This window comes from Polypterus senegalus, chromosome 5 (assembly GCF_016835505.1).
Source record: "Polypterus senegalus isolate Bchr_013 chromosome 5, ASM1683550v1, whole genome shotgun sequence".
In the NCBI taxonomy this organism is placed as follows: domain Eukaryota; kingdom Metazoa; phylum Chordata; class Cladistia; order Polypteriformes; family Polypteridae; genus Polypterus; species Polypterus senegalus.
In genome coordinates, this window is record NC_053158.1 from 139,890,210 (window position 1) to 139,917,555 (window position 27,346).

The 27,346-nt window shown below is 36.5% G+C and overlaps 1 protein-coding gene across 2 annotated transcripts in view; it reads right to left on the reverse strand.

Moving 5' to 3' along the window:
- Window positions 1–6,309: 6,309 nt before the first annotated feature.
- The window catches only part of cdk13 (cyclin-dependent kinase 13), a 74,374-nt gene continuing 53,337 nt past the window's right edge, over window positions 6,310–27,346 (reverse strand). For both annotated transcript variants that reach the window (XM_039753400.1, XM_039753399.1), the window contains exons 7-14: window positions 26,790–26,846; window positions 24,449–24,550; window positions 24,281–24,358; window positions 19,089–19,205; window positions 16,635–16,766; window positions 12,183–12,379; window positions 10,946–11,431; window positions 6,310–7,928 (exon numbers count right to left, since the gene is read on the reverse strand). In XM_039753400.1, coding sequence (XP_039609334.1) covers window positions 7,093–7,928; window positions 10,946–11,431; window positions 12,183–12,379; window positions 16,635–16,766; window positions 19,089–19,205; window positions 24,281–24,358; window positions 24,449–24,550; window positions 26,790–26,846 — 2,005 coding nt within the window. In that variant the 3' untranslated portion in view covers window positions 6,310–7,092. The remainder of the gene's footprint in view (window positions 7,929–10,945; window positions 11,432–12,182; window positions 12,380–16,634; window positions 16,767–19,088; window positions 19,206–24,280; window positions 24,359–24,448; window positions 24,551–26,789; window positions 26,847–27,346) is intronic.

Consider the following 27,346-nt stretch of genomic DNA (forward strand, 5'->3'; position numbering starts at 1 on the left):
ATATATATATATATATAGAGAGAGAGAGAGAGAGAGAGAGAGAGAGCATCCGGAAAGTATTCACAGCGCATCACTTTTCACATTTTGTTATGTTACAACCTTATTCCAAAATGGATTAAATTCATTTTTTTCCTCAGAATTCTACACACAACACCTCATGATAATAATAATAATAATAAATATATATATATATATATATATATATATACACACTATATATGTTCATATTGCTTGAACACTCCAGTTGATTTTGTGACTTCTCTCATTGCACTAAGAATCATAGTTCGCTTGCAGGAGCGATATATTCGCGCTAATCTGAGACAGAGGCTGTGGGCCAAAGGGAGTGGGCAGCGTGACATCAGGAGTAGGGAGCCAGGTGGGGCCCTCCTCGCTGTCCTGTTTCACTACTACTGTACACGGGTGAAGCTGTGGTGGATGGCTAGTCTTAAATAAATTCAGATGCACTAACTAATTCTTACCAAGAACCAGGCTGTCCTGCATGGTTCGATTTTTAGGCGAGTGTCTATGGAAGCTTTTCACACAATTATGCTATCGTCAGTCCTGCCAGGCTAAGCAGCACACACTTTGTATCACATATGAGCTGCATATTGACAGAATCATGATTGTTTTTCCTATTTATGGTGCGTGTCATACACAGATGTGTATGTGTCAGGGACTAGTATCCACCAAAGGCCACACTGAAAGACCACTAGTTAGCCACGAAAACAGGATGACCAGATTCCTTAAAAGGTCCTACAGAATTCTTGGTAGAGGTCTTGTAGACAAGTGAGACAAAGATAAACCTGTATCAGTGCGACGGCAAGAGCAAAATGGGGAGAAGAAAAGGAACTGTCCAAGATCCAAAGCATGCCACCTCATCTGTTAAAAATGGTGGTGGGGATGTATGGCTGCCACGGGTACTGGTACGCTTATCTTTATTGATGATGTAACTGCTGACAGCAATTGCACAATGAATTTTGGGGTTTATAAAATTATCTGATCTGCTCAAGTTCCAGTAAATGCCTCTAAACTCATCGGACGACACTTCATCCAACAATAAGATAAATCCCAAACGTACTGCGAAGACAATAAGGGAGTTTTTCAAAGCTAAAAAACTGGAAAATTTGTCAATGACCAAGCCAGTCAGCCGAGTTAAATCCATGCCTTCCTTAAGCTAAAAAGAAAACTTAAGGGGACAAGCCCCCGAAACACGCAGGAGCTGAAGATGGCTGCATTCGAGTCTTGGCAGAGCATCACCAGAGAAGATCCTCAGCACCTGTTGATGTCTAAGAATCACAGACCAAGCATGCAAGGGATATGCAACAAATTACTAAATATGGCTGCTTTAATACACCTACCATTGCTGTGTCCCAAACATGATGGTGCCTTATGGCTGCACTTATGAAGCAATGAAACACACTGAGTAGTCACAAATACTTTTGATGCCAATTGTCCCAAACATTATGGTGCCCTGAATTGGGGTGACCATGTATAACAGTGGTTATACGGAAAACGGAAGTTGGTTGGAACAAAAACCTGCAGCCACAGTGGGTCCCCAGGATGGAGTTTGGGAACCACTGATGTATAATAAGAGTTGTCATTTCTACACGGTGCTACCGAAACGTATGCTGTAAGAGCCATTTACCTAGTTATATAAGATTCATAGATATTTTACTAAGATGACAACGCATAATCTATGGGATAACACGCTTATATAAGTGCAGAGCCGTACTCTTAATGCGTACAGAAGAGGAAATTAAGAACTTTTAATTACAGAAATAACTAAAGTTTCTCAAGAATAGATAGATACTTTATTAATCCCAAGGGGAAATTCACATACTCCAGCAGCAGCATACTGATAAAAAACTATATTAAAGAGTGATAAAAATGAAGGTGTAACAGACAATAAATTTATATAATGTTAACTTTACCCCCCCAGGTGGAATTGAAGAGTCGCATAGTGTAGGGGAGGAACGATCTCCTCAGCCTGTCAGTGGAGCAGGACAGTGACAGCAGTCTGTTGCTGAAGTTGCTCATCTATCTGGAGAGGATACTGTTCAGTGGATTCTCCATGATTGACAGGAGCCTGCTCAGCGGCCGCCGCTGTGCCACAGATGTCAAACTGTTCAGCTCCGTGCCTACAATAGAGCCTGCCTTCCTCACCAGTTCGTCCAGGCGTCCTCCTTTATGCTGCCTCCTCAGCACACCACCGCGTAGAATAGGGCACTCGCCACAACCCTCTGACAGAACATCTGCAGCATCTTATTGCAGATGTTGAAGGACACCAGTCTTCTAAGGAAGTATAGTCGGCTCTGTCCTCTCTTGCAGAGCATCAAAATATGTATGCATTTAAATTGGATTTTGTACAGTTTGAATGCTGCATACAGTCATGTGAAAACATTAGGACACCCTTTGAAAGCATGTGGTTTTTTGTAACATTTTTAATAAATGGTTATTTCATCTCCGTTTCAACAATACAGAGAGATTAAAGTAATCCAACTAAACAAAGAAAACTGAAGAAAAGTCTTTTCAAGATCTTCTGTAAATGTCATTCTACAAAATGCCTATTCTAACTGAGGAAAAGATAGGACACCCTTGCCTCTAATAGCGAGTGTTACCTCCTTTGGCTGAAATAACTGCAGTGAGACGGTTCTTGTAGCCATCTACCAGTCTTCGACATCGGTCTGAGGAAATTTTACCCCACTCCTCAATGCAGAACTTTTTCAGCTGTGAGATGTTTGAGGGGTTTCTTGCACGTACAGCCCTTTTCAAGTCACCCCACAGCATCTCAATGGGATTCAAATCTGGACTTTGACTTGGCCATTCCAGGACTCTCCATTTCTTCTTTTTCAGCCAATCTTTGGTTGATTTACTAGTATGTTTTGGGTCATTGTCATGTTGCATGGTCCAGTTCCGCTTCAGCTTTAATTTTCTAACTGATGGTCTCACATGTTCTTCAAGCACCTTCTGATACACAGTAGAATTCATCGTGGATTCTATGATGGTGAGCTGACCAGGTCCTGCTGCAGCAAAGCAGCCCCAAACCATGACACTTCCACCTCCATGCTTCACAGTTGGTATGAGGTTCTTTTCTTGGAATGCTGTGTTTGGTTTACGCCAAACATGTCCTCTGCTGTTGTGTCCAAATAATTCAATTTTGGACTCATCTGTCCAAAGAACATTATTCCAGAAGTCCTGGTCTTTGTCAACTTTATCTCTGGCAAATGTCAGTCTGGCCTCGATGTTTCTCTTGGAAAGCAAAGGTTTCCTCCTTGCACACCTCCCATGCAAGTTAAACTTGTACAGTCTCTTTCTGATTGTAGAGGCATGTACTTCTACATCAACAGTAGCCAGAGCCTGCTGTAGTTCTCGAGATGACACTTTAGGGTTTTTGGAGACCTCTTTAGCATCTTGCGGTCTGCTCTTGGGGTGAACTTGCTGGGGCTTACCAGTCCTGGGCATGTTGGCAGTTGTTTTGAAAGCCCTCCACTTGTAGACTATCTTCCGGACAGTGGAATGGCTGATTTCAAAATCTTTTGAGATCTTTTTAAATCCCTTCCCAGACTCATAGGCTGCTACAATCTTTTCTGAAGTCCTCTGACAGCTCTTTTGTTCTCACCATGGTGCTCACTCTCACTTCAACAGTCAGGAGCACACCAAACTAAATGTCTGAGGTTTAAATAGGGCAAGCCTTATTCAACATGCAGAGTAACGATCTACTAATTATGTGCACCTGGTGTGATATACCTGTGTGAGATATGAGCCAATTTAAGAGGGAATACATGTGAGGGTGTCCTATCTTTTTCCTCAGTTAGAATAGGCATTTTTGTAGAATGACATTTACAGAAGATCTTGAAAAGACTTTTCTTCAGTTTTCTTTGTTTAGTTGGATTACTTTAATCTCTCTGTATTGTTGAAACGGAGATGAAATAACCATTTATTAAAAATGTTACAAAAAACCACATGCTTTCAAAGGGTGTCCTAATGTTTTCACATGACTGTACATGCACACGGAGCAATTTTCTCATCACTACAGTTTTACAATTAATCTTGTGATCTGCAACATCACATAGTGAAAAATTCAGCTCCCTGTGAAAATCAGATTATAAATAACTCCTTTGATTGCCTCTAATTGATTTTTTTTTTACTTAATCAGTTTAGTAAAGAGCAGTATTTCACAACAAAATTAATAACAAGGTGATTAATAAAGTAGACGGGTGTAGAATGCAGCCAAACTCGCAATAATACGGGACAGAGGGGGACATGAAAGCACAATGCAGTAAAGTGAACACACGCAGGTACACACACATTTCATTATTTTCTCTATGGAGTTAGTTTTACAAGATGTGCTCTAGTTGTTGTGGACTGCTTATAACACAGAGTGAAGTGACACCTTAACATTCACAAGTGTTATTTAACTGTAACAAGCCCATTAATGTGATGCCAGAGCAATTTGCTGCAGCTTCTTAAAGAATTTGTTTTCTATGCTGTGAACGTGCGGAGCCCTGAGCACACTCATTGTTTGGAAAGCACATGGGAATTGGATTTGCACAGATATATGAATTTTTCACTGCACAGCTCCTTCACAGAGTAACCCGCCTATGTGCGCACGTCCCGTGTGGACGAAGGTCTAATAGTATGTGTTTGTGGGCATTTCAGTACGGACAGGGATTGTGCTTTGTAAACGAAGTGAAAACTCCAGCGAGGATGGAGATCGTTTTCATTTAAAAAGTCTGTTTTTAAATGAAATGTGGTAGTGTGCACACAACCCAAGTCTGTAAACCATGGACAGACAGCTGAAGCGTGGCTCCGAGTTTTACAGCACACTGCCTCTTGAGAAACGCATCTTAGTGATGGGTGCACTCCACCAACAAAATGCTGGGAACCTAAAATGGCATTATGACACATTTGAAATTAATATGTTACTGTCTTTATTAAAGTGAATAATTAGTTCAAAGCACACTTATAGTCATGTTCCTCAAAAATCTTCCAAGGATATTCACTAGAAATGAACAAAAACAAATTTAAGTAATTTGAAGACGCCACCCTTAATCGTGTAACTTTCTCTTATTATATGAAGTAGTACATGGTTGTTGTACCATGTTAGCCATTATGAATGTACTGAGAAAAGCCAAGCAAAATGACACCTTTTATTGGCTAACTAAAAAGATTACAATATGCAAGCTTTCAAGGCAATTCAGGCCCCTTCTTCAGGCAAGATGTAATACAGAATCTGGAGTTTCCTGTATTTATATCCACACACTAGAACAAGAAATAACATTGGTAAATCTTTAAATGAAAAATCTTAAATTTAAAAAATTAATAGATTCATTCAAGCTAAGGTTAATTTAACAAGAGAGAAAAGAACAATGTATGGTCAAGATCTTTGGATAAGATAACTGCCCAACAAAGTCTTTTGAATTTTGTGATGAGTTTTTCAAAACAATGTTCATCTGTAGACAGGTTGTCTGTATCGTTCTGAGAGATGTAAACAATCCTCATATCTGGCCATAAAACTCTTGTCGTTTACTCAAGCCATGTTGTAATGTATTACATTTTAGCATGAATTTGACGTCCTATTCTTTTCTCTCTTGCTGTGTTTTGAAGTTGCCTATAAGCACTGTGACTTTAAAGTCCTCTCACAGTGTCAATATATAAGAAACACAAAATTAGTAAATTTGTTTTTTGTGATAAAAAGGTAGAAATATCATTCACATTATTGTTTACCCTTAATTAGCAGTGAAAAGAGTTTGATTTGTAGACTTGATGAAAAATACGAACAAAAACAAAAATAACTGAATTCATGGACAAATGTGGAGTGAAAAATAAAATACTGACAAAGTGCTCAATGTCACAGGGTTTTATTGTTGATCTGTAGTATGGTTTATAAACAGCCGATATAACGAGGGTAAAATAAGCTCTAAAGGTCAAGAACCTCTCCTTCTCCATAATTGGGGCTGCGCTCAAGACTCGCTGCTCTTTGCACGCTGGGTGCTCAAGCTGTGCTTAAGCTAAGGGAGGAGAGTCGCACCCTGGGGCTAAAAAATATAAAATTCTAAACTGCTGAACATTAGAGGGAAATATGAAACAAAATTTACAGTGTTTCAATAACATTATATGACACAGTGACCCCTAACAATGAGGCCAAATTGGAAGATAACAGTCTTTTATTTTATAAAGAATTTAAATCCTCACAGATTATTTGAGCTCATTAAATCCTAGACAGAATTTAAATGACTCCGTCAATGGATTGCCCAAAATGACATTTAAAAAAGAAGCAAACAAAACAAAATAATTTTATAGAAATACTTTTTTTTTAAACCTCAAACCAGAGTCTGGACACCTAATTATTAGGCACAAAATCCCCCTCTGCATTTATTTAAATTTTACCAGAAATTGTCAAAAAAGTTTTTTTTTTTATTTTAATCAGGTAAAATGTATTTTAGTAAAGTCTCATGTATCAATGGGAGGGGACTACAGTGTAAATTCTAGTACTCTGTTTAAATACAAGATTTCTTGTTATAGTTTTTTTTATTTTTGTCTGCAATCGACTCTGGCAGCCATGTTTGATGCGGATAGTGACCTTATACAAAATAGTTTTTAAAACAAAAGACCAAAATATCCAGTGCTTTTAATAAGATTTCTTGGCTGTATGGTATACAATTGGTCCAAAAACAATATTGCTGATAAATTACAAAGAAATGTTCATCTCAATCATTGTTGCCTGGTTTAGCAGTTAAAATGTTAATACTATCCTGCCTAAAACCAAACTCAATTAAATGGAAACAAGAGCTATAACAGATAAAATTGGTAACCTGGCTTCATAAAATGTACACTTCAAAGAGAACAATTTAAATTTGCCTTTTCAAAAAAGGACAGCATTGGAAAGGATAAAAAGAATACGAAAAACTGTAAGAGCATTCGGGTTTCCACTTATGTGTGCTGCTCTTTGACAATGTACAAAAAAATAGTTTATTACATTTCTTTCTTACCCTTTCCTCAATCTGTAAGTATGCTCTAAGTTGTAATAAAAAGTCCATTGTCCCAGCTTTAAATGTGCCTGAGAACATTTATAAAGTCATCTACAATCAATTAATAAGGTAGACCTCTGCCCCTCAAGGAGGCTGCATTCAGATGAGCTCTGTATCCCTGGGAGTAGACACCAGGTTGTGATGGAGATGACCAGTTCTGTCCATGTGTGGGTCCCCCATGTGGCATGCTTTCAAGTCTGTTGACTCCATGGTTGTAACTGTGGATATTCCCTGACAGAGTCATACCTGTGGTATGTATATTTTCAGAGCTGTCTGCAAGCACTGGCAAAGGACTAGTACTGTATTCAAATCGGTGGTCCTTATCGCCGCTGAACAGCATCGCTGTTGAAGCCCCACCAGTGTAGCTGATACTGTCTCCATAGCCACTGCTCAAAGTGTTAGAGAATGGCTCCGGATAACATGGAGTATGCGGTCTCCCACTGCCTCCAGTGTGAGATAAAGCATTGCTGCTAAACATTTCCCTTAGAGAATGAGGTGCCAGTCCACTGCCTAGACCACTCAAAAATGTCTCTCTCTCCCTAGCCCCAAGATAGCTTGCAGTGAAGCTCTCATTCACATAGCTGTTGGATGTGAAGGATGACATTAGAAAGGTGTTCCTATAATCATTGCTGGGCTGATATTCAGGCTCCTGTATGTTGTTCTGAGACAAATGTGGCAGCACGGCAGTCTTCACACTCATCTGAGAATCGGAAGTTCCCATGTTAACCACTCCTTGCTGGTGCAGCTCAGCACGATAGTCCAGATCCTCAGTAGGAGGAGGGGGTTCGGGAGGCTCAGGAGGACGCTGATCTGGGGGCAGGATGACAGGAGGCTCTGGGGCATTTATATTCTGTAGTGGAACTTCATCATCATCATCCTCATCATCTTCATTTGAATCTAAAATATAAAAATTTTAGTCAGAGGCAATGTAAACAGGGTTTTTCTTGTAATTTGTTATATTGAAACATGCACATTTGGGGAACCTCATCCATTGTTTTGACCAATCACGGGTCGAAAAAAAAAAATGAAATAAATAATCAAGATCAAGTTCGATTTGCTGCTTGATCTGTAACGCTCCTTTTCTCTTCACTTTGTCCACCTCAGGCTATAAAGATAACACCAGGTAATGTCACTTGCAGAAATTCTCTCATGATTCTGCACTTATGGGGAGTACTAGAGTATAGGTGTCACATGGAGGACTGTGCTTTTTGGTGCAGAAACAACTGTCTGCAGTCTAACACCAACAAAACCAAAGGGAACTGGCTTTTGACTTTTGTTGCGCCAATGAGCCTCTACACCCAGTCATTATTCAGGGACTGCACGTGGATACAGTACACTGCTACAAGTATTTGGGGTCCACATCAATGGCAGTACAGGACTGGTCTCATAACACAGAGGAACTATATAATAAAGGGCAGGACAAGCTCTTTTTTCCCTCAAGGGATTCTGTTATTTTAATAAAAGTAATGACACACTTTAAATATTCTACAGCACTGTAAGGCAGTGTAATTTTCAACACTTGTGGTGTGCTGGGCCAGTAACATTACCTCAAGACACCAAGTCAGCGAGCTAAGCAAATGGGCAAGACTCAGTTATGGAATTCACTCTCGGTCTGCTGGAGTCAATAATGAAGGAGAGAATGAAGACAAACCTACATATCGTTCTGTGACTGTTAGCTGCCAAACTGGTGTATATTTGAGAAGGAATTGTTTGTCGCACAGTGAAATTTTCTATTTATCAAAAGCCTCTGTAAAAAGTCAAATTTTCGGCAGACAGTTTGCTTTTTTGTTCTATCTATACACACAAAAAGCAATTACAGATAAGATTTAATTTTTTAAATGAAAATGAAAAGCAAAGGAAGTGCATTAAGTGAGTATTCAATCACTACAGATATGGTGACCAGAAAATACCATATCCTGCTGACCTGATTTTTTTTTTTTTTTATATATGTATTTTATATACTGCAATAAGGAAAGGGGTCGACATTATGTCACAGTTCCTCAAACCAGCTAACAAAAACTCCTCCATGGTGCATTACCATTTGAGAGGGTATATTCATAAAAATAAGCACTAGTAAGCTCATATTTCCCATAGCAAAGAATGACAGCTACGGGCATGTGAAAAAGTAGGTATGCCCCATGAAATGTTGCATCTTTTTTTAACCTATATGGACATATTAAGATTTGATCTCAATTTAAACAGTATCTATACATAAAGGTGATAAACATTACGCCACATATATTTTGCATTCAAAATAATTAAAATTCATAATTTAAATAAACAAATGCAAATTTTGCATGTGGAAACAATACGTACAACTCTACATTTATAACTCATTCATCTTAAACACCTAAAATTAGAATAAGGTTGCACCAGGCTAGGTGCAAATAATTTGACCATTATTGGAAAAGATCTTGAAGGATGTTCCTCTCTTGGAGGTCAGCTTTAAACCTCAGACATTTAGTTTGGTTTGTGTGTTATCACTATGCCTAGATCAAAGAAAGCTCTCTGAGGCCATCAGAAATAATTATAGACGCCTGTGAGCTGGGAAAGATATTTTGACAGATCTCCAAACAATTGGAAATCAGCCACGGCACTGTCTGGAATGATACCTACAAGTGGACATCTTCTTCTCTAGGCTATCCTAAACAAGTTAAGCATGAGAGTAGAATGCAAGATGTTGAAAGATGCCTCTAAAAACCCCAGAATTTCACCATGAGACCTACAGGTCTTTCTAGTGTTGAAGTCAAGTGCATGGATCTACCATTAGAAAGAGGCTATATAAATTTGATCTACTCAGGTGGTGTGCCTGGATGAAACCTGTCTAGAACGTACTTCAGGACAGGACTAAAGTTTGCCCACAAAAAAAGAGGACCTTTGGAATCATTTGCTCTGGGGAGATGAAGCAAGGAGTTATTTAGTTCCAGCAGCAGAAGACATATTTGGCAAAAAACAAAATCAGTCTTTTACCAGAAGAAACTGACACCAGCTGTAAAGCATGATGGTATAAATGTTACAGTTTGGAGCTTCTTTGCTGAAATAGGGCCTGTCACAGAACACCATCATAAAATTCACTAATCCAGCTCTTCACTGTCCTAGAATGTGCTTGAGGACAATGTAAGGCCATCTATCAGAAGATGGGAACTCAACTAAAAGTGGACCTTGCAGCATGACAAGGACCCTAAACATACCCATAAATCCACCAAGGAATGGGTGAAAAAGAAAGAAATGGCAGGTTGTGTAAACTGTACAATCAAAGCTCAGATCTGAATTCCTTCAAGATCTTGTTTGGGGATTTGAAATGGGTTATGCACGGCAGACACCCCTCAGACATCACACAGCTGAAAGAATTCTGCATAGAGGAGTGGTAAAAACTTTCTCTTAGTCAATGTTAGAGATGGACAGATATTTATAGGAAATGCCTAATTGAAGTTGTTTTTGCCAGCTATTAGATAAAAGGTTATGCTTGCTTTTTTCTCAAATAGAAGTGTCATATCTGTTAATTTTCCATTGAATACATTTTTGCTTAGTGAAATTTTCATTTTTTTTTCTAGTTACATCACCTTTATCAAAAAAACTGTTTAAATGAAGAATAACTATTGATATGTCCACCTAAGATAAAAACAAATAAAATGCATGTGGTGTACTTACCTTTCACATCACTACTTAACCCATCCACTTTAATGCTATACGTCGGGTATCTCCTTATGCCCTTACTACTTCAGGCACAAAACTGGCAAAGCACAGTACAGTACACAGAGCAGTATAAGTGCTATAATGTTTATCTATAGAAAAGTATAAGTAAGGTTAATGCAGTACTTTTACTAACATTAGTAATATTCAAATTAAGAATGCTATCTCCCATTAATTTTTCAGATGAAGTTAAGGAACTTATAAGAATGCTTAATGTTAACCTTGTGAAAGTGATGGACTAGGCTCTGGAAGCTGTACGATCTCCTGAGGTGCATTATTTCCAGAAGCCACTTCGCCCTCAGGAAGGACACCATCCTTCTTGTGCATCTGTTGGACCTTGAGTAGTTGAGTAAGTAAAACTGTAAATGCACTCTGGATTGCTGTTGGAGGTGCATCTCCATCTGTTTTCAGCTGGGCTTGCTGCTGAGGTGTACGGGTGGCTGAAGTTGCTGCTGGTACGGTTCCAGCTGTCCCCTTTGTGGACTCTTGTATTGATACTGGAGGCAGAGGCTCTTGTGGCTTTTCCGCTGTGGTCAAGATTCCAGGTGGAAGAGACATACTATTCAGTTGCTGCAATGTTTCTGCATTTACCTTGATATTCATTGCTTGGGCAAACTGAGCCATGCTAACAGTGGTTTTTGACTGGAGGAGGTTCAACAAAATTGATAACTGTTCCTGGCTCAGTTGGGGTCCAGCTGCTTTTAAATCTAAAAGAATTAATAAAGACAAATTAAGCTAGCAATCTATTTGCCATGATCACATTAGTTCTGTATGGAGACATCTCAAGTGTTCCTCTCAGAAAGTGCACCTATAAAACTGGGATTTTAAGTGTCAGTAGCTGGCTGGTGTGTGTGTGTGTTTTTTTGCAGTTTCTTAATCAGATGCCAACTCATGCCTTAATTTGACTCCAACATTAATTAATAAGCAAAATGCTTTGTTTTTAATTTTATTTTACTAATCCAGAAACATTCACAATGTTTATGTTTATTTTCTTGGAAATGGATAAACTAAAGAAACGTTTCCAAACTTATTCCATTAAGGATATGTGCAAGCTTGTACCAGGAGTTTGAGTTAAAAACACAATAAAAAATAGTAAGAAAAATATGCAAACATGTTGAACAAAGAAGATAAAGGCATTAATTTCCCTCATTCACCATTTAGGAACCTTTAGCATCTCTCCTAAAAACTCCTAATATTCACCTACTTAGTTTTAAGGATGAAAAATGTTAATTTTTTTAAACATAAAAAAAATCAGTTTTTACAGTAACGTCACATGATTTTTCCCCCCCCTAAATTTCAAGCTTAGAAGGTATTTGTATGTCTTATAAGCGCTGTTGACTTAATGCCACAAATGAGTATGAGATTTTTGTAAAATATCATTGGGCTACCTAAGCAAGTAATTAATATATACTAAGAATACATAAACAGATATTAATTATAACAGCATCATATACCTACCTAGTCCAATATTAGTACCACTCTGAGACTTGTGCTGAACTGATGGAAACCCTTGCGGAGTACTGTTTCTGCTATCATCCATGCCAAAAGCAAGATCCTTTCTGGGAAGTTTTGGAGCAATCATTTCATCAGGCATTTGCTTCTGTCGTCTGCGTTTTTTGCTCCATAATTCATGGCAGTCTTGCCATAATGGGAGGCTGTTGAAAAATAAACATTGTTTTTTTTTTAATTAATTTTGAAAGCACCTAGTAGTCCTGAAGTTGACATGAATTCGAATTAATCATCATTTTAAGCACATACAAGTATATTTAAATGCTATTGCACCATTACTGGATAACTACTTCCAACTACTAAAACTGTCACATTATGAAGAAGCACGAAGTTTCAACTTTCTGGGGCAGTTGAATTACGACGCAAAAGATGAGGGGGCTGCCTAAAGAATTCAGTATGTACAACACCTCTGATTGTTGTAACTGACTCTATAGTAAGACATTTCCAGGCAATATTATACTCACTTATGGCACTGGACAGTGGCAACATGTCACTTGCTGATTACCACATACAAATAAGAATTTCACTGTACTCTAATGATCCAATACACCTATATACAAGTTCTGCCTTAAACCAGAAAGCACACACACACAAATCAATCGGTGTTGTCTTATTGCTAAATTTTAAAGAAATAAAAATGTAAATGAGAAATACTGGTGTAAAGTTTTTTGTTATGTCCATATTTATCAAAATAGCCTGACAGCTATCCATATTTAAAGACAAGAAAGATCAATTTTATTTAGAAGCTTAATTTTAAACTGTCATCATGTCTACTGTCCAGTTTTAGCTTTGAACAAACAGCAAAAACTTTTTGGCTATTTAAAACCAAGCAAGTACTATATTGCTTCTAGTTTATGCTACTTTTTTTCACGACTGGCTGGTTTGCAATGACATTCAACATTCACAATGGCTACAGGATCTCAATCCTGCTCTTGCCTATTCCATAGACATCAGCTTTTACACACATTACACACACACTTTCCTTTGACATGATTGCAACACAAAAAATGTACAATATGTACTGGGCGTATGCAAATCAGTGCTAAGCATTTACATATAGTATGTTTTGTTAGTACTTAAACTTCATAGAATGCATTCAAGTGTTTGAAGAATACGTTAGCACTCTAACATTTTAATAGGCAATTAAACTTGTTGGAAAAAAAAAATCAAAAACAAACAACCTGTAAGAAGCAATACAAATTGCTTTAAATAGTGCAACTACAAACTGCACAACATTTTACTTTTTGTTAACTGTTCTCTGTATGAAATCTATGTCCTATATATTGAAGGAATATAACCTAATCAACTAACTTTAACCCAAGCTTTACTCTTTTCACTCTTGAAATGGATACATATTTGGCAATACCATGTTGTTGCAAAACAAATCTGTAGTACTGTTTCATGAAAAAAAATTCACCGCAACTAGTGTTTCTAGGGTCTTGTTTGCTATAAAGACTCATTCATTGCCAATTGGTGTGTTGTATTTTAAAATGAAGCCTCTTGCTGGAATTAAAAAAAAAAAAAAAAACAAAACAAAACAAAACAAAACAAAAAAACTCTTCTATATGTGCTTAAAGACAATGATATCCAAAAACGTTACAACTGCTGCCTTGTTACTTTTCCCAGTTTGCATGTTGGGCCAGGGACAATGGAAAGGGCATTCTTTACACATTTCTTTTCATAAATGCCTTGTATGGAAGGAGGCTTGGATTCGGTGGTGAGCTGTGCCTTTTAACTTAAGAGGGTGTACTTGTATGGTTTTCACTATCATGTGGAGAACTTCTGAAAAAAGTGATCACACTGTTGAATGGTCACAGCAAGATAAGTGTTACCCTTAGTGATCTAGAGCTCTAAGACAGTATAACCACTCACTACTCACTTTTTTAAACACCATCTTATTCATGTCACTAAACAGGTGACCCTCTCAAAATCTTCAGAAGCCTATATTCACTTCTTTTCTTTTGCTCAAGTTCTGGGACAGACTGTTATTGAACCAATTACTGAGAACCTTAAATTTCCTCCATACAGGCTGTCTCATCATTGACACAATGTAATATGCAAATGTAATTGGTCATTTGGTCAAAATTGTAGAATTGGGAAGCCAAGGGTAGATGGATACCACAAAGATGATTTGACAATTCACTAAAACTGCTAATAAACATGTACTGTTAGTGCTTCCTGTGAGAACTGCAAGTCAAAAGATGTTAATTTCTGCTGTACTACATGTGAAAATCAGTGCAGCAATCTCCTGGAAGTGAACTCTGAACATTTTTTATTCACATCTACATAGTGCACTGATTTTTACTGAGGAGATAAAAAAAATATATACAGTACAGGCCAAAAGTTTGGACACATCTCCTCATTCAATGTGTTTTCTTTATTTTCATGACCATTTACATTGGTAGATTCTCACTGAAGGCATCAAAACTATGAATGAACAAATGTGGAGTTATGTACTTAACAACAAAAGGTGAAATAACTGAAAACATGTTTTATATTCTAGTTTCTTCAAAATAGCCACCCTTTGCTCTGATTACTGCTTCGCACACTCTTGGCATTCTCTTTAACAGGTAGTCACCTGAAATGGTTTTCACTTCACAGGTGTGCCTTATCAGGGTTATTTAGTGGAATTTCTTGCTTTATCAATGGGGTTGGGACCAGCAGTTGTGTTGTGCAGAAGTCAGGTTAGTTGGACGATCATTTATTTTCCAACAGGACAATGACCCCAAACACACCTCCAGGCTGTGTAAGGGCTATTTGACCAAGAAGGAGAGTGATGGAGTGCTGTAAATTGTCATGAAAATAAAGAAAACACATTGAATGAGGAGGAATGTCCAAACTTTTGGCATGTACTGTATACATTTTGGTTTTCTGTTCACTCTGTAAACACCTGTTGTGTGTGTTGGTCTGGCAAGTCTGATTTCTGTTTCCACATGAACTATACAGAAGTTCAGTGCATTACGAGAATGTAGAACATCACCTATAGATTGTACTTCATGTAAACACAGCTGCATAATAGTATATATTATGGATAATGTGATGTTTATGAACACATTACATTGAATTGACTTATTTTCTTTTTGTTAATTTTTCCAACCAGCTCTGATGGCCAATGTGCCACCTTGACCTTGAAAATTAACACATATGTCAATAATGAGATAAAGGAATCAATCCTATCTTGTAAAACTATCTGCCTCTAAATTAGTGTGACATCAAGTACTGTCGCATGGCTATGGATTGGAACATACTGTATAAAAACCAAGATGTTGCTGCACCTTTCATTCAGTTACACATAAGCTAAAAAGTGAAATCTACTGTACTCTATGATCATGAGTGGGACATCACAAAAGCTATCATATAAGAATGTGAAAAGAAGCAAAAATATATTTGGCTACTAAAAAAATTAATTGTTTACATCAAATTCCGTAATTGTGGGATTTATCTTTGTTCAGAAAAGAGAGATTTTTAGTGCTGGAACCTAAATGCTGCAGACATTTTTATACAAAGGACACACTATCAGAAAATTAAAAAAAGTGTGCTAATACAGTCTCCTGTCTTTGCAGGTTTGATGCCTGCTTAAATCTGAAATGCAGGACTTCATTGTCAGTGGGTGCCTAATTCTGGCTTTGCCTGGAAGTACTGTCTAAACCATCTAATACACTTTTCATTTTTGCAAACTGATTTTATTTCAGGTAGGGAAAATAACAGTGACTTTAGTCGGTCTTGACATATCCTATGCCAAAAATGTTACACAATCTGTTTCAGATAAAATGTCCGCTTAAAAATTTGCAATTTACATGCCTTCTAAGAGCAATGAAAGAAAGAAAACAAACTTCAATAATACACCTCACAAAACATTTTCTTAATTCTATTAATAAAGGTGTGTTCAAATCACAGACAGAACTATTAATTTTGTCAATTTTTATGTACCACGAGTTGAGCATATTAAATTTAATATTAAAATAAATGTCAGATGAATGATCACATGGCACAGTGGTGATGAAGCTGCCTCGCAGAAGAGACCAGAGTTCACATCCCAGGTGATTGCCGAATGGATATTGCATATTCTGCCTGTGTCTGCAAGGGGTTCCTTGGAGTGCTCGAGTTTCCTACCCCTGTCCAAAGATATGCAGTTTAGGTGAATTTGGAATGCAAAATTGCCCCTAGTGTGTGTTTGGTGTGTGTTAATACTGAAATGGACTGGTACCCTTATCCAGGGTTTGTTCCTGCCTTGTGACCTATGCTAATAAGGGTCAGAAAATGACATGACAAGAACATTCACATTCAGGAAAGAGGACTTTTTTTCACCAGTTTGTTTTCTTTAAAATAAACACACAATTTAAAATAACCATGTATATCTTAAAACCTCCTAACAAAACAACAGTAATCATAAAAGCATACTCAGGAGTAGGCATTTTTGCAGGATCAACATCCTTTAAGAAATCACTCTGAAGGGCCTGTTCAGCAGTGCATCGTTTACTTGGATCCAATGCAAGCATATGATCAAACAGATCTAAAGCAGTTGTGGGTATGCTAAAAATGAAAAAGAAATAGTAATTAAATAAATACAATTAAATATGCACCTATATTTTTTCCCTGTACAGTTAATAAAATCAAAGCACCCAAAACTGAATGTGTTATCTTAAGTAAATTGAAATCGTGTAATAATTAATCCTATCAAAGTTATTTTCATTCATTTTTGATAATGCATGCTTAGTTTTCAGTAGTAGCTCTAATTGTCAAAAAAGCCATTTTCTTAATCCTGCTCTGCTAGTGGACCTTAGATTTTTTTCTATTTAGACTCAGTGAACTATTTAGTAAACAATAAACATTAGTACAGTTTGAGTATCCCTAATTCAAAATGCCTGGGACTAGAAGTATATCAGATATTTTCAGATTTTGGAATATGCATATGCATGATGAGATATTTTGGAAGCACACTTGATCAATTACTGAAAAATGCTACTAAACCAACTAAATAATTGATATTACCAAGCCATTATTATAATGTTTGTTGAAATGCCAAACATTAAACCTCAAAAGTGATGAATATGACGAACAGACTCTATTGCAGCTCCACCTTAAGAGGGCTAATGCTGCGCATATTTTCACTGAACAACTTTTTTGGTTTTCCGTCAGTTCATAAAGTTACCTCTTGTCACTTTTCAGGGAACTAGCTGACTGTTCAGAATATCGTAGCCAGTCTTTGACCGAGAATGCACTACATTCAGTTTTCATATGGTATGGGGATACATACATAAAACATAACATGTTTTTGCCAACATAAAAAAGCACTTGGTGGCAGTGTCCAGTTTTCCTAATGCAATTGGTACAAGAGGGTCAATGATACATAGGCTCCCCTGTTGTCACTTCTCGGAGAAATGGCAAACAGATTAGGAACATCTCAGTAAACCTTCGGCCAATAAGGCAGTACATTTGGTTTTCATATGGTGTGCAAAAACATACATAAAACATAAAATGTTTTGACAGCATAAAAAGGCAACTTGCTGCAGTGTCCGGTGTTCCTAAGGTAATTGAAACAAATTACTACACCCCTATTGTAATTAGGCACCTAGCGAGAAAGAGGCTGCTTTTGTTAACCATAAGTAGCAACATTTTATTAATGCACAAGTCATCCGTGATGCCAATATGAGTTTTAAGGCTTGTTCATATATGCACATGTACAAGACAATTGTGAATTATGAATGTAAATTGCTCAGAAATGTGTGTATGCCAGGTTTTATAAATAAGTATTTTTTGCTGTTGTATTTTCCCTTTTTTGGTGTATGCATATTTTTACGATGTATTCTAAGCAAAGATTTATAAATGAGACACCTGATGTGGAGTTTTTTTTTAAATGGGTGCAGTGCAGTACAGTACTTTTGAATTGCTGTGCAAGTGTTATCGCTTTTCTCCTTCAATACAAAGCATATTGAAACTATAGTGCAGCCTCTCTCTCACATTGTGGGGCTTCCCCATCCTCTCTTATAATCGATTGAGTGCAGTGCTTAATGTCAATCGCTGCTTCACATAGGCCCCTAACCTCTGTTGTCAATGTTTGTTGTAGCTTCACTGTGCTCAGTGCTTCACGAGCAATCAGAACTCAGAATGAATAAATCTGTTTCGAATCTGCACATGTTTTGTACATCTGCTCAGCAGTAAAAACATATAAAAAATTGCAAGCAACATAGGTGGCATTATGTTGGCACTCAAACAGTTTAGAATTTTGGAGCATTTCAGATTAGGGGTACTCTGTATTTACTACTGTAAAATCAACTATTACATTTACCTACATAAAGAGAAAAGTTTAGCTTGTGATGTTTATGGAAGCAACAACTTAATATAACAGGCGGAAAAGAAAAATAAAACAAGAACAGTTTTTGCAAATTATCATTCATCTTCAAAAGAAAAATCCCAAAAAAAGTACCTAGTGTGAAAACACAAAGGTAGATTATATTAAATATAAGTAAGAATTTTAGTTAATGGCAGAAACGATGTCATCAATTTTCATATAGGTACTGTCTTACCTGAATAACACTCTTAATGATTAAAATGCCTCACAGAATGCAGAATGAATGTTATTTCTCACCACATACTTTAGCTACACATTTATGATAAAACACTATGGGCAGCTTAAATATTGATTCATTTATGTATTAATTTCAATAATAAAATCTAGAAAAATGTGATTGCAAATTACTCTACAGAAAGTTAATTGCTTGTGAGGTAGGAATCAAAAAGCAAGCACTTAATTATTATCATCATACACTAACAAAACCATATTTCACTGTGTTAAGAAAAAAATGAAATGAACTGAAATTTCACTTCAGGCAAAAAATTGAAAAACCAACTTACAATACAAATTCCTCTCTAAGACGTCGACGGTACTGCTTCTTTGGTTTCATTGTATTGAAATATGGAAGTTTAATTACATCTGGCCACACAGCAGGGCATGGGCTTCCACAAATACGACTGCAAATTAAAAAAAATTACATTATTAACTGTATGACCCCTTAAATATTTATAAACTAAAATCTATTTGTAAATCTAATATTTACAAAACAATTATCCAGGTTACCACCCTTGAAAACATCAGTCACATAACTATCACTTGCATGTATGTTAAGAAAAAAGACTGTATCAAAACAAACCTTATAATTGAATAGTAGCAGCCTTTTTACAGAAGCTCCGTACTGTTTTCCTTTACTTTTTTCTATTTATTTAAGGAGCGTCTGTAAAAAGGCAAATTTTCCCCTGGTGACAAATAAAGCTTGAACAAACAACCAACCAACCTACCATCTATCTATTATAAAAACATGAAGAATCCTAATTGTGCAGCATGAGAAACGCAATTGAGAATTATGCCCTGTCTATGGGCCTTTTCTTTTAAATTGTTGCTATAGGAACGGAGCATTTGGCAACCATTTTATTGTCAGCACAAACGTGACTGATTATAGAATCAGAAACTAAGCTTTATGAGATGTGTGTATGGTGGGTGGGTAGCAAAACAAGAGTGATGTGACTTAGGGACTATGTCATTCATACATTCTACTTTCTCTGTTGTGACAGCAGAAAGCACAATTCACTGACTCTACAACACACCCACCCTAGGCCAGTAGAAATGTAGATCGACTGGTAAATCAAGAGGTTTGCCCAACAACATCCACAGCCTTCAGGGACATCAGGCAAATATCATTAACCAATACAGTCTTGCCACCAAGGATGTTTTTTTTTTTCTTTTTTCATTATTATTATTATTACTTTGGTATTATCAGCTCTAATAATAGGTGACTGCCCCTCCAAGTCCCCAGACTCTGCTTCCTTTTTAGAAGTCAGAATTAAAATCTACAATATATTCTCTTTTTAGATTTCTACAATTGACAAATCTGAATATAATGTGTATAAAAATATATACAAACTCAGGACTTTGTGGGAGGATTATATCTCCCAGATGTCCCGGGAATGCCTTGGCATCCCACAGTATGAATTAGCAAGTGTGGTTGGGGAAAGGGAAGTATGGGCCTCACTGCTACAGGTGTATATACTTCACATTAGGAGCAAGGGCATTATTGGTGCCATTAAAGATACACCACCGAAGACAATTTGAATTTATCACACTGCTTACCGTATAAACTCACATAAAGGTCGGGTCTTGAAACCCGAAAAATTGATCATAAAATCAAACCTGAATTATATACCCGTTCAAAAATGCGACACCTTATTATTATTTTTTTTTTTTACATCTTCTTGCCTCCTCCAATCTTGCTTCAGTTTCTCAGATGCAGCGAATTTTTGCACAGCGCAATTACCAATTTCTTTCGCTACTTCAATGTTTAATTTAAAACCAGATTCATATTTTCTTCTGATCGAACGCTCCATCGTAGATAAGGGATGCTTTTACGATAAAGGTGTATGAGATACGAAAAACACAAATCTGTGCAAACATTGCTTTAGAATAGTTCGGGTATTACAATGTGGTCAAATGGCCGAGAGAGAGAGAGAGAGATTAGGAGCACATGCTGATACAGCGCATTGCTGAACCCAGATAGAAAAAAAGGCATTGTGTTCTTACTCTCTCAGGTGGGTGTTATCAGATCATAATCTCTTGGACCAATAGTGTGAGTTTTCCACGTTCGACTTATACGGCTGACATTATAAAATGCCAGAAATTATGTGGTGAAATCAAGTCCCGACTTATCCACAGGAGAACTTATCCGAGAGTATATATAGTAGTTAAAAAAGGGATTTATATACAGTGTTCTCCATATTTTGCTGTGAACATGTGAATGTTTTTGAAGAGGAAGAAGCAACTATCCAGCAACTAACCAAACTGACTGAGATAAATAACTGCAGTTAAAGGCAAAAAATAATCACAGCTGCTAGGAAAATAATAAGTAATAATTGTTACTAATAATCTCAGAACAATCTAACATGTTTAAAGGATGAATGTATAACCATTTGCTGCTAAAGGGAATTACAAAAAAACACAGCATTAAATGCAAACCACTGTATCAGGAGAAAAAAAAAGGTGGAATTACAATTTGCAGAAACATTAGAATAGGAAGATTTATACAAGAGCAGGCCATTCAGACCAACAAAGCTTGCCAGTCCTATCCACTTAGTTCCTCCAAAATATCATCAAGTCTAATTCTGAAGGTCCCTAGAGTCCTACTATCCGCTGCATTACTTGGTAACTTATTCTATGTATGTATAGTTCTGTAAGGAGGAAAGAAAAAAATGCCTTCCTAACGTTTGTGCGAAATTTACCCTTAACAATGTTCCAATGGTGTCACCATGTTCTTGCTGAACTCATTTAAAGGTAATAGTTTTGATCCACTGTACTTATTCTTTTCATAATTTTAAACACTTCAATCATGTCATCTTTTAATCCCCTTTTGCTTAAACTGAAAGGTTCAGCTATTTAAAAAATTTTCCTCATAACCCTTGCAGTCCTGGAATCAGCCTAGTAGTTCTTCTCTTGACTTTTTCTAGCACTTCGTCTTTTTTTGTAGGCTGGAGACCAAAACTCTGTGAAGTACTCCAGATGAGGCTTCACCTACTAGTACTTTATAACGCCTAAGCATAACATACTTTCAATTATACTCTTAACATTCTGTTAGCCTTCTTAATGACTTCTGAACACTGTCTAGAAGTCCAATACAATTCCTAAATCATTCTCAGAAGGTGTACTTTCAATTTTCAGACCATCCATTGTATATTTAAATCTAACATTTTTACTTCCTATGTGTAATACTTTACATTTACTTGCATTAAATTTCATTTGCCACAAATCTGCCCAGACGTCTATGTTGTCCAAGTCTCCCCATAACGATTCAACAGATTCTATGTTATCTGCCAATCCTCCTACCTTGGTATCATCTTCACACTTAACCAGCTTGTCATATATTCCTATCCAAGTCATATATATATATATATATATATATATATATATATATATTTATTTAGGTTCCTCTCACCATCACTCTTCGCTTCTTGTTTTTATGCAATAATGCACTCATCTTTACACTACACCCTCTACACAACTCCCACCTCTAGTCTGATGCCCAATCTCTCACATAGGACCTTATGAAATGCTTTCTGAAAGATAAATATCATATGAACCATTCTGATCGTACCTATTTGTTGCTTCCTTAATAGAATTACAACATGCTAGTAAAAAAACAATTTCCCTCATCTGAACTCATGCTGGCTGTTCAGTAAAACTCCTGTTCTTACCCTGTGCTGCTCAATCTCATCCTTAAAGGTCAATGAAAAGAATTAAACTATGATGCATGTTATGCTTACTGGCCTATAGTTAACTTGGATCTGCCCAATCACCCTTTTTATATATTAAGATATTTGTTTACCAGGCCTCCTGAATTTCCTCAGAGACTTCCTAAAATGTGTCAAGGGTTTATATATGTACTCGCTAACTTTCTTATGCACTTGAGGATAAATACATTCCGGTCCTGGTGATTTGTTTGATTTCAGCCTATTTAATCCGAGTGGCACTTTTCCCTCTACTATTTCTAAATAACTTGGCACCACCTTAGTATTCCATGTTACTGCTGGGACATTATCCACTCCCTCATAGAAAAGACCTCAGAAAAATGCAAGTCTAAAACGTCTGCTTTAAAATCAAGCTTTAAATGTATATAAGGGGGTGATCAAATTTTTTTTTTTTTTTATTCTCTAATAACAATAGTAGTCTCTCAATGCAACCAGCTTTCCTTTAAACTCTTATTCCATAAGATGTGATTGATCATGAACTTCAAAGCTGAAAAGATTTTGACAAATAAGCACTGAACACAAAAAAGGCATGCAAGAGCCATAATAAGTGTTAATGTTGAATACTGTTTCAAGCAACTTCTTGTAAATGAAAAGCACTGCTAAGGGGTTTGATTTTGTGAAAGGATGGGATATATTTTGATACTGAGGGAAACTATACCCTTGCTATAAGAACTAACTATTATTACACTTAAACACAAGTTTAAATAACTTTTGAAAGAGGCTTACGGATTTTGTAGTAGATAATATGTTTACTGCATAATGTTTTTTCACTGTTCAATGTGATACTCTGCATTAGAAGTGTTTTCTTCAAAGTAACTCGGTACTCGCTCACTTAATGTTCAGAATATCACTTAATAATGGATTGTTTAATTAACTTAAATTTAATTCCATTTAGGTTGCAATGCTCACCCAGTGACCTCTGTAAAGTTAAAGACATTTCTCAACTCAACATCTTTATACTAAAAATAAATGCTACTGACCAGGAGTCTAATAATAAAAAATATCCCTTATAGATTAACAGAAAGAAAACATAGTTTTTTTCTTTAACAGAAAAGCCACTTCCCAACTGTTAGGATTTGGCCCTCCAGACCCCTATTTCCATTTACCCATGTCTGCCACAAGTCAAGCTAACTACTGATATTACATACTCAAACCATTCTCCAACTTTCCAGGTCAATACTGAACTCTTGCAAGTTTGTGAACTTCCTTATTTTTTTCCCTCAAGATCTTTCAACAGATCTCAGCATACACATTTTGGTTCTGATGAATAGGTCCTCTTCCTCCTATATGATGGCCCAAGTTTTACAACCTTACATCAACAATGGTCAGACTACTATCTTATAAAACTATACTTAAGTTTTCTTGGCAATTTCCAATTAATTAAATTAATTAGTTTATTACTATTAAATATTATGTATTATGAAATACAGTATAATGAAAGGCTCAAAATATATCCTTTTTAAAGTAATACATGACTGTATATAAAAATCATTTTCATTGCAAATGTTTTTTGAGCAGCAGCTGCTTTGTATTTTGACATAATCATAATGTTGTTTGCACAAAGTGAAGAAATTCAAATCACTGTGATTAAAATAGTAAACTGTTGTTTTACATAACTTGTTTGCTATTTGTCTTTTCATCATTTAGTATGCTGCTACCATATAGGTAATTCAAACAATATATTTGTTCTCAGATCCATAATAGGACAATACAGAGTTTGTCCTGATATCATGCAGGCCACCAAAAAGGTAATGTACCTTATAAGTTCAAGTTGAGCAAGCTCCTGATTTGCTTGAAAAATAGGTTTCTTAGTGAACAGCTCTCCAAGTATACATCTGCAGTTAAAACAAAAAAAGATAACAATTACACTAAAAATCCTGTCATTTTATGATGATATGTACCAGTTTTTAAATTCAAATACATACCCACAGCTCCAGACATCAATAGCAGGTGTATATCTCTCTTCCCCTAACAGAAGTTCAGGAGGCCTGTACCACAATGTTATTACTTTATTGGTATATGGACGGCTGCAACACAAAAAGTAATTTTCTTATTTTCATATATATATTATATATATTAAACTAAAATGATGACTTGAAAAGCTTCAATCTGTCAAATACACCGACATGTAGGTAATAAGCATAAGTTGACTCATCAATTACCTATCAATATTCAATTTATATGCAAATAAAGTTACTTATCAACTTGCTATTCATTCAAGGTTGCTGGAGCTTAAACTACTTATTTATTTCACTGACACCCCAACATAATGTCTATACTAGAATTACGGGACCCTGCAGTTGTCTTATGCCTTTTTAATGGGGGGCGGGGGGAGATAGTAGATAAGACAAACAGATACACAGATACAAAAAGACAACTATATTGACTTCCACAAAAGCTTATGTGAGGGAATGGGCTAGGACTTCTCTAAAAGTGGATTATCAGTCTCCCACTTTCTTTAGGTCTTGCTATTGTTCTTTTAACAGTGCTTTTTTTTGACAAGTTTTCATGTAAATACATTTGATCAATGTTGTACAGCAGATGTTTACACTGTTGTATATGTTGCATTTTGATATTGCTAACTAAAAAGAAATACTCTAAACTGGAAAAATGTTTGCACATTACTGTAAACTTGAAGTAACCATTAGTTTTCCAAAAATAATGGGAACATAATGTACATTTTTTTATAATGTACTTCTTCTTTCAGCTGCTCCCGTTAGGGGTCACCACAGCGGACCATCTTCTTCCACATCTTTCTGTCCTCTGCATCTTGTTCTGTTACACCCATCACCTGCATGTCCTATCTCACCACATCCATAAACCTTCTCTTAGGCCTTCCTCTTGCCTGGCAGCTCTATCCTTAATATTCTTCTCCCAATATACTCGCCGTATCTCCACTGCACATGTCCAAACCAACACAATCTCGCCTCTCTGACTTTGTCTCCCAACTGCCCAACTTGAGCCGACTCTCTAATGTAATCATTTCAAGCCTATCCGTCCTCGTCACACCCAGTACAAATCTTAGCATCTTTAACTCTGCTACCTCCAGCTCTGTCTCTTGCTTTCTGGTCAGTGCCACCGTCTCCAACCCATATAACATAGCTGGTCTCACTATCGTCCTGTAGACCCTCCCTCTCACTCTTGGCTGATACCCATCTGTCACAAATTACACCTGTCACTCTTCTCCACCTTGTATGCACTCTCTTTTTCACCTCTCTTCCACAATCCCCACTACTCTGTACTGTTGAAGTATTTAAACCCATCCACCTTCACCAAGTCTACTCCTTGCATCCTCACCATTCCACTGACCTCCCTCTCATTTGCATACATGTATTCTGACTTGTTCCTACTGACCTCCATTCCTCTCCTTTCTAGAGCATATAATGTACATTTGATATAAATGTTTCTTAATCACCATGTCAAAAACATTTTCCACCTAAGTTTTCAGGATAGAGAGGGGAGGCAACAAACTATTTATCCTTAACTGTGAGAGACCTTTATATCAGCTTATGTTGGGGCAAAGGCTATAGTAGTACCAACAGCAAAGTGAAAAAAGTGACTATTTCTATCATGATACATATTTCACTTTAATTTAGTTGGTTTGCATCTAGATAATTTTGTCTTTACTACAGAATATTCTGTCAGCCAAAATACAAAGCATGTCATTTTTGCAGCACCTGCAGTAAAAAATAAATACATTTAGTACTACCAAAGGAACCAGTAGGGCAAATTTACACAAACTGACCCTTTCCCAAAGCTTTTCAAAATCACTAAATTATCTTATATTTGCAAGGTTAAGCAGTTGCCAGAGCATTTTCCGAATGGTGATAGAGATAAAAAAAGAAACATGCACTGGTGGAATTTTTATAGGAAAGTTGCACCAATTTTTTTCTCTTTGAAAAAATCAGAACACCACTCGATCTAAAACATTTAAGACATAAAAACAGCACATACATTTGAAAAATTATACTGTAATCTCTAATATAAACACTGTTTTGATAACTGTGCGTATTTAGCACTTAAAAGCAGAGGCTGGAAATGCTGCTTTATACAACAGCAAACATAAGACCACAAAGTCTGCAGAAATTTTATATCGTAAGGTATCATTTAAAAAAAAAAAAAAAAGTTGTAAACTGTCCTCTTTAGGCTATGTCTAATGTAGAACATTTGTGTTAAAATACTTGTTATGATGAATGCCAATTTAAAAGTGGGAAGAAAATAGGGAAAATTTCTACTAGAGAGAAGAAAAAAAAAAAAAGGTTTTACCTTTCTTCTGAATTATACAGTCGGGCCAATCCAAAATCTGCTAGCTTAATCTGCCCCCTGAAAACAAAAATACAGAATTAATAATAAAAAAAAATTGCTTATGTCTTTATCATCACTAGACAAAACAGTTTTAACCATAAATATCGATACTGGAAGATTGTATCTGAAGCACAGTTGCTTGATAGTGGCAAACCTTTTATTATTGGAGGGGTCTCCCGGTCTGGACACCAAGCAGCTTCCTTGAATCAAAACACTGATTAAGGATGAATAGAATATGTAATTATGGTGCATGGGAGCAAATGTCAATATCTTGGAACATGTTTTGTGTGAATACTGCACAATTGGATTAGTGGTGAACTAGTGAAAAATTACAAGTACAGGAACACTGAGCAAGGCATATAATGAAGATTTTGAGTAGGAGTTCCTTTCCTCGCATAGCCATGCAACTGAGAGGGGAGCTCTGAGTTGGCGCCCTAGCCATTTATGAGAGAATATTTCTGGAATTAGTTATTTAACAATACTTTAGACAAACTACATGGATTTTGGACATTGCAAGC